Source organism: Mchenga conophoros, linkage group LG17, assembly GCF_057382185.1.
Source record: "Mchenga conophoros isolate Kocher_MC1m ecotype Shallow Benthic linkage group LG17, M_conophoros_male_GT1.1, whole genome shotgun sequence".
Lineage (NCBI taxonomy): Eukaryota > Metazoa > Chordata > Actinopteri > Cichliformes > Cichlidae > Mchenga > Mchenga conophoros.
This window is the reverse complement of record NC_140542.1, coordinates 27,525,296-27,532,654: the sequence shown is the minus strand read 5'-3', so window position 1 is coordinate 27,532,654 and position 7,359 is coordinate 27,525,296. Positions and strand designations below refer to the sequence as shown.

The window sequence follows — 7,359 nt, the reverse complement described above, 5'->3', positions numbered from 1 at the left end:
CTATGTTGAGCTCATCCAGGACATTATGTTAATGCCAGTGTTGCTGCAAATCTGCACAGGTGTAAAAAAAAAGGTGTTTTGTGCTCAGCCAGTCATTTACCATAAGCAGCAAATTGTCTTTTATGTAAAACAGTTTCTCAAGGCAGATACTAATCCAATTTTTTGGTTCTCTTTGCATATTAGAGGCATGGAACGGTGGATTCAGGTGTGTCCAAGGAGCTGAATCTAAATGTCCACGCAGACCTGTTTCTTTTCTCCCTCATTTCCATTCATGACTCCGTAATCTTGCTTGAAGCCGTCTCTGTTTAACGAATGCCAGATATAATTGTGATTGTTACATGAGTTGTTTTTCTAAAGTATTCTCATTTTAGTTAGTGGCCGTGGGAAGAACACACCATCTGGGATGTTGGCCCTGTCCCACAGTCTGACACAGACACTGAAACAAAGCGTGCACTCTTCCTGCTTAACACTTCGTTGCAGACAGTACAAAATTTAAAAAATTGGTGTCAACAAATAGAACCATTTTGCCATTATTGGTCATTTTCTCGTAACAGCAAAAAAACCTGCCATGCTTGTCCGTGTGTTCATGTCCTCCCCCATTATTGTGTCCTCGCTGTATCTCTTTGTGCTCAGTTAAGTGTCTCCACCGCTGCCAGCAGTAGAAATAAAATTGAGCTAGTGGAGATTTGGGAAGCCTGCATACAGCATCCACTGCACCACTTCCTCCACTCTTAGTATAATCTTCCAGAAATAATATCTTGAATTAACTCCCACTCTCCTCCTGCAGTAGTGTCCTTTTATAAAAACAATATAATGCATTGTCAGTTTTCAACAGAATGCACCAAATTGCAGATTGGCAGTAAATCTTCTGCAAACGAAAGTGCCACAGCACCACGCCTTTCTCCTCCGATCTCAGAGAACGGCCCAGCGGTCTGTCGGCTTCTTTAGGCTGCAGATTTGAACTGTCCAACCTGCAAACAGATTGCGAGCCATTTTGCTCTGAGGTTTATAGCTCATGGCAAATGCTTGTTCAGCCTTTCACAGACTTGCTGTAAATGTCAGTCCTCTGTAGTTTCATAGATAATAAACCACATCCACTCATCCATACGTCTACATGAGTTGGTAAAAGACGTTTACAGCGATGTAAACCGTGCACTAAGCCCTTGTTCATATATTTATGGAGCATCCCGTTGTTTATTTCTAACGTTTTTCTGAGCCAGCACCAACATTTATGCAGCGTTGGGATTTAAAGCAATTTATATTCCTTAAAATCCCCCATTAACTCTCATTTTATTCTGCTTCTAACAGCTTCTAGGTTGTAAATTGCAAAAAAAAAAAAAAATTTAAAAAATAAGACTTTTAGACACCTTTTGCTGACTGAGAAGGCAGTTTAGTTTTCACATTACTGCAGCCTCAAAATGTGGGAGATGGCACACAAGAAATGCCAGTTAATTACACAGATCAAATCTATCACTTATTTTAAATAGTGTCTCTCTACATAGAGACAGTATTTCAGCTAGCATAGTGCTACAGAGTCAAGTTACTTTACCTCTGATTTGCCTGAAATTGATAAGGTTTACAATTTGGACATATTATATCATGTTTACTGTGAAATTTTAGCTTTATATATTTAAAAAAGACTCATCTACCGACTCTCAGGCTTTTTATTTTCTTGCACATTTAAATCTGAGGCAGTGTTTAAACATTCACTTTAGTTTCATTTATATAGTGCCAAATGACAACAACAGTTCCGTCAACTTGCGTTATATTTATAAAGGTAAAGACTCTACAATAATACAGAGAAAACAAAGAAAACAGCAACAATCAGATGATGCCGTATGACCAAGCAATTTGGTGACAGGGGGAAGGAAAAACGCCCTTTTAACAGGAAGAAACCTCTGGCAGAAGCGGGCTCAGGGAACGGCGGCTATCTGCAGCGACGGTTTGGGAGTGAGGCTGAATTTTCTGTGAATAATTTGGAGTGATGCTGACTGTATTTGGATACACCATCTACTGATATTTGTTTGTGATACAACTTTTTAGTAATATTTTCAGAATCCAGCATGAAAGTTGAATGTAAATCACATAACTATTTAATTTAATCTATTTGTGAGGCTAAAATTGTAATAAAGCTTGAATAATACATAAAACATTTTTGCAAATCAGAGATTGTCAAGCAGACGGCCCACGATGATATGAAATTGAGTGACCGAATACTTACATGATTTGATATAAATGTAGCAGGTGGCTCATTCAAATAGTACTTCTTGATCAGAAATACACTCACCTTCAATAGAGCGGATCTTTGCAAACAGCTGCAGATCCAAACCCTACCAGCCTCTTCATGTAGATTTTCTTTTTTTAACTGCAGTTCTCGTCTTTTGTTGTTTTTGAAAGACTAATGTTAACGTGAGTTTGTATCATAAGGTGAATATTTTATTTTTTCACCTGAAAGCATGTGGTGCACCTCCATTCCTTCATTTTGCACCTTCAATTTTGTGTCAGATTTACAAAAAAGGAAAGACATCGGATAAAATCATGGTGTGACTTCAGAGACGTACCTTACTCAAATAGACTGCATGTTTCTCTTTAACTGCAAAATTTCTCTGACACGATGTGCAGAACGGTAACTCAGTAATGGCCAAAGGCCTTTGCCTTCCTGTCACAATCTATCTGCCTCCCATTCAGTGGTTGGAAAACCAGAAGAATGCAAATGAAATGTGGTTAATCAGCTGAGAAGTGAATGTAATTAGGAAGCAGAGGGGAGCGGTCATTTTTGAAAATGATTGTTTCTGTTATATATGCAGAGATTTGTTGCTCGTTATGATTTCATATTGTGAACACTTTACAATAGGGAGTCTGTCTGCAAATACACAGCAGCTGCAATGGTTCACTGCAGACGTGTCGTGTCAGTGTGTGTGCTTTTTCTACATGCAAAGTTCGATGATTTGGTTAATGAGGAGGCAGCTAACTGCTCACCCTGCAGTGACCTCAGTGTCAGAGCAGGAAGTTGCTCATCTGATCAGTTCTGAGCTCATCTGCAATCTGTTTTTAGTATACTAAAAAATTCCTATATATAATTGTATACACCTAATTAGAGGTTTGTAGTGCACAGCAGTGGGTTTTGTTCTTTTTCTTGAGTATGTGTTTTCACTACAGTCTTGATGCTGAGTATAACTATCGGTGAAAGTACACTTTAACAAACTCCTGGTCTGTTTCACTACTGTCTCAACATCTTTCTGTCCAGTGGATTCACAATTGTTTTCACTTTCACTAACTCCTTTTACACGACTGCCCTGAGACCTCAGTGATTTTCACCACCTGAAGGTATAAATAATCCACCAGGATTCTGTGAGGAACTTCCTACAAACCAAAAACAAGCTAGTGGAGGAGAAAGTAACTCAGAGCTCTGCAATCAATATTGTACTGATTTATTAACTACAGCTTTTCCCATGAGTGTTAATTTGTGTTCAAATTGTTGAGCAAGACTAAGAGAAGAGCTCTTTAAGAATGAATACAAAGAGAAGATTTGTAGAGATTCTTAATGCTTTGAAGCCTGGAGGAGCCAAATGATTCTCCTCTCTTTCTCAATTTCCTTGGTAGAAAGCGGTGAAGTTTTGAAGTCCCTGACATCACAGCTGGGCAGCAGGTCCAGTTTGAGGTATGTGAAATATTACACACACTATAATGTGCGAGTAAGTTCTGAGATGGTGATTGTTGTGCAGAAATGGGGCAAGACCCAGATGGTAAAAGTACATTTTGCAAATGAGAATCAGTGCAACGTGATTTGTGATACTTGGAGATGCATCCTTATCATCTGCAGAAGCTGCACCAAGGGTTAGTACTACAAACAGAGTAGGATTTGCAGCTAAAGCTTCATTGAAATATTCAGGTTGAAAAGTTGCAGACACTACAACAGAGGAACATTACTCAAATATCTCCATCTTTGCTCTCAGTCACAGTGGTAACCAATACCAAAATAAGCCACTATTGTCAGATAATGTGTGTCTAGGAATGTTTATGTTTACTCTGGTATTAGATCTTCTATGCAGTGATTGAGAATGGAAAAAAAAAAAGATGTAATAACAACTTCATTCCATGGATAAATATGGTTGTACAAGTCATATTTTATTTAATGTGATTTACAAGGATATAAATAATGGCCAAAATTACAAAAATCAGTGTGCTGGAAGCCCAAGCCTATGTACATTAGTTGGTCAGCAGTGATGACACCAAATAATTCATGTTAGTTTGCACTCAAAATACAGTCTCTACAATCTACCACTTTTTTTTTTTTAAATGTCCAACCTTTATTTTGGTACCATGTTTCCAGTGCCATTTGCTGCAAATCCTTTATTCTTTTCTTTTACATGTATGAACAATGAGTTGGCAAAATATCTATGTACACTTTATAACTGGATGATTTCTCATCCAAATAATACAGTAATACTGCGTTTTTAAAATAGTACATCTGCTAGATAAGAGTAGAGCCCCGTGAGAAATGATGGAGAGTTGACCTGACCTAAAAGTTAGCTAGCCACCTGCGACATTCGCTCTCTGTGTACAAGTGTGATCGCCTAGTTTCGGATTTTATTTTATTTTATTTTTTTTTTTTGTTAAAGGATTGCCATCATTCTCAGGCCCAAGGTTTTCATTTCAGCATATCATAGAAAAATAATGTAACATTAAGACAACAGTAGACAAGAATTGCACAAGTATAATCATAATCCTCATGGTAATATAATACTCTCATATTAAACATTAAAATGTCAGGCAATACGAATAGAATACTTTTTTTTTTTTAGACTCTAGATGCTTTGTTCACATAGGCTCTTCATCCATTATGAGACACCCGTTGCATCTTGAGCGTGTTGCAGCTAGTCATTTACACACTTGTGCATATATCTCTTTATTATTTTCTGACATTAAAGGAAAAACAACAACAAAGAAATAAAATAAAGAGGACCAAAAGAGCCAGCCAGACATCGTGGAACTCATGCCAACACTGACACATGCCCGGGGATGCCCTTTAGTCAGCCCGCCGTCTATTACCTAAACATGCCCTGTAACCATACTCACAGTCTCCATGGAGATGCTGACCTGCCAAAAAGTTCGAAGGTCATGCCTCCCAGTTGGGCGCATAAAACGGATCCTGCTGGAGTTGCAGAAAGTTGAGGCTGCTTTCAAATAAGTGTACATTCAGAGCAGACGGTCGTCTGTCAAGATGCAGTCCTGTCAGTGTGTGTGTGTGTTTAATTATTAGTTGGTCCGATGTTTACCGTGTCTAGCAACACGTGGATGAATGACGTTAAAATTTTGTAGTCAACTTTAAACACTGTGGAGTAGCATCCATGTTTGTAGTCCTTTTGAAAAGTGAACAAGAGGGTCCTTTGTAGTCCTTTTTGCATTGTGTGTGTGACAAGGTCCATGTTTAGGGCTGGCTACATTCTTTGCATTCCACAGTAATAGACATGAGCATCCGGCATTGCCCTGCAAATGAGATGACATCACTTATCGAGAGAGCCCTCACACCCCGCCTCTCCACTGGCCCCCCTGCTCAGCAAATCCAAAATGGCCACCATGCGTTTCACAAGCCACATGCTAAACCTTTTACATACAAGATTTATTCCCCCAAATAAAACAAGGTTTATGGGCTGGGAAAAAAAATGAAAACAAAGTAAAAAAAACAAACAAAAAAACTCCACGTGATTAAAGTAATTCTGAACATATACACAAACATGTGCTGAAAAAAGGTGCTAGAAAAGCAAAAGTTCACCTAGATCTTCCTGTGTCACAGGTCAAGTTTAAAATATAGTTTGTCAAAGAAATTTACAAGTTTATCTCCAAAAAATAATCTGATATAAAGAATCAAAAAGTTGAAATACATTCTAGTAGCCTGCTGGATGAACCAGTTTGAGTCAAAGTTAGACTGTGCTACATCACCTCTCCCAAAGTTCAGCTCTCCTCTTTGATTAAAAAGTGTTTAAAAAGTCTAAATTTCCCTCCAGTTGTCAAGTTAGGACAACATCCCTCCTCACTGTCAGCTCCCACACGGTGCTCAGAGACAGCTAAAACACTGTTTCGCCTCTTAGCAGTGCTCTGGTTTCAAATCTTGTTCAAGTTATCAGGGGCAGTTGGACAAAAGGGCTAAAATGAATAGTAAAGTGAGGGATGGAGGCAGTTGGAGGAGAAAAGGAGGAGAGAGACGAAGCCAAATGGTTGCACCCATAAACAGGAAGAAAAAGAAACAAAAAAAACAAGAAACTGGAAGCAGAATAACCGAGTGGTTGACTGCTGACTGACCGACAAACATGAAGTGGAAAAACAGAGCTGACCATTCCCCCTACAGGTGGAGACAGAAGTGCACCACAGCCCTGGGTTCAAAGGTCATGCGCCAGCCCTGCAGGCAGGAGGATGTGGCCCAGGCCAAAGAGAGGGGGGGAGAGCAGAAATAAAAGAGAGAAGAGACAAGGAGAAAGAAGAGAGAGACAACGCAGCGCCAAACGTCATCATGCAGTGGACAGGCTCGGCTATCGGGGGCGGGGCGAGATGTTTTTTTAATTTAATTTTTTTATTTTTATTTTTTCAGCCGGTGAGGTGGCGCGGCGGCGTGCGTCGCTCGTGCCCAACTCCGGGGCGGGGCCCCGGTACAGGGCAACCTCTGAAAGGCACACACACACAGGATTGGACAAGGCGGGTGTATGTTAGAAAATAGTGGTCTCGTACTTGGTGTTGACTCCTCTTTTGGCCTCCTGACCTGGCTCCACAATCCACGGCACGTTGGCATGGCCCTTCTGATCCATGGATGGCTGCTCCATCTGACACAGAGAGAGTCGGAGGAGGAGGAGGACGGGGAGAAGCAGAGTTAGAAAAAAAACAAGAGGGGGAGAAGCAGGACAAACGGCCAATTTATTATATAGTATCGCTGTGTTGAATGATTTCAAACCAAACAATGCAAAAGTCTGTGTTGTAGTTTTAAAAAAATCCACTTGAGGTGCAATTTTCAGATATTATTTCATGCTGATAGTCGGTGACATCAGAGTGATACAGTAGAATGAATGAGATGGAGGTGGAGGATCGGCTGCTTACAGAGAAATGAGGTGGCGGGAGAAAATATTACAGATGAGAAAGCAGAACTGAGAATATACACTTTTTTTTTTTTAATATGAATAAATGTCATGTCTGTGTTCACACTGAGGCAGTGCATCACCTATAAGCTGTACAAATGGTAAATGAACTAGTTCTTATATAGTCCTGTCCCACTCTAAAATGCTATACAACCTTCTTCATTCACAAGCACTTTGGCCTTGGCTTACCCAAGGATGCTTTGGCACTTCCAGGGATCGAACCACAAACCTT

The 7,359-nt window shown here is 39.9% G+C and overlaps 1 protein-coding gene across 4 annotated transcripts in view; it reads right to left on the bottom strand.

Annotated features, from left to right (window-relative positions):
* Positions 1-4,107: 4,107 nt before the first annotated feature.
* The window catches only part of anks1b (ankyrin repeat and sterile alpha motif domain containing 1B), a 267,248-nt gene continuing 263,996 nt past the window's right edge, over positions 4,108-7,359 (bottom strand). For all 4 annotated transcript variants that reach the window (XM_085252154.1, XM_085252151.1, XM_085252152.1 and 1 more), the window contains 2 exons: positions 6,727-6,818; positions 4,108-5,490 (listed from right to left, as the gene is read on the bottom strand). In XM_085252154.1, coding sequence (XP_085108280.1) covers positions 5,442-5,490; positions 6,727-6,818 — 141 coding nt within the window. In that variant the 3' untranslated portion in view covers positions 4,108-5,441. The remainder of the gene's footprint in view (positions 5,491-6,726; positions 6,819-7,359) is intronic.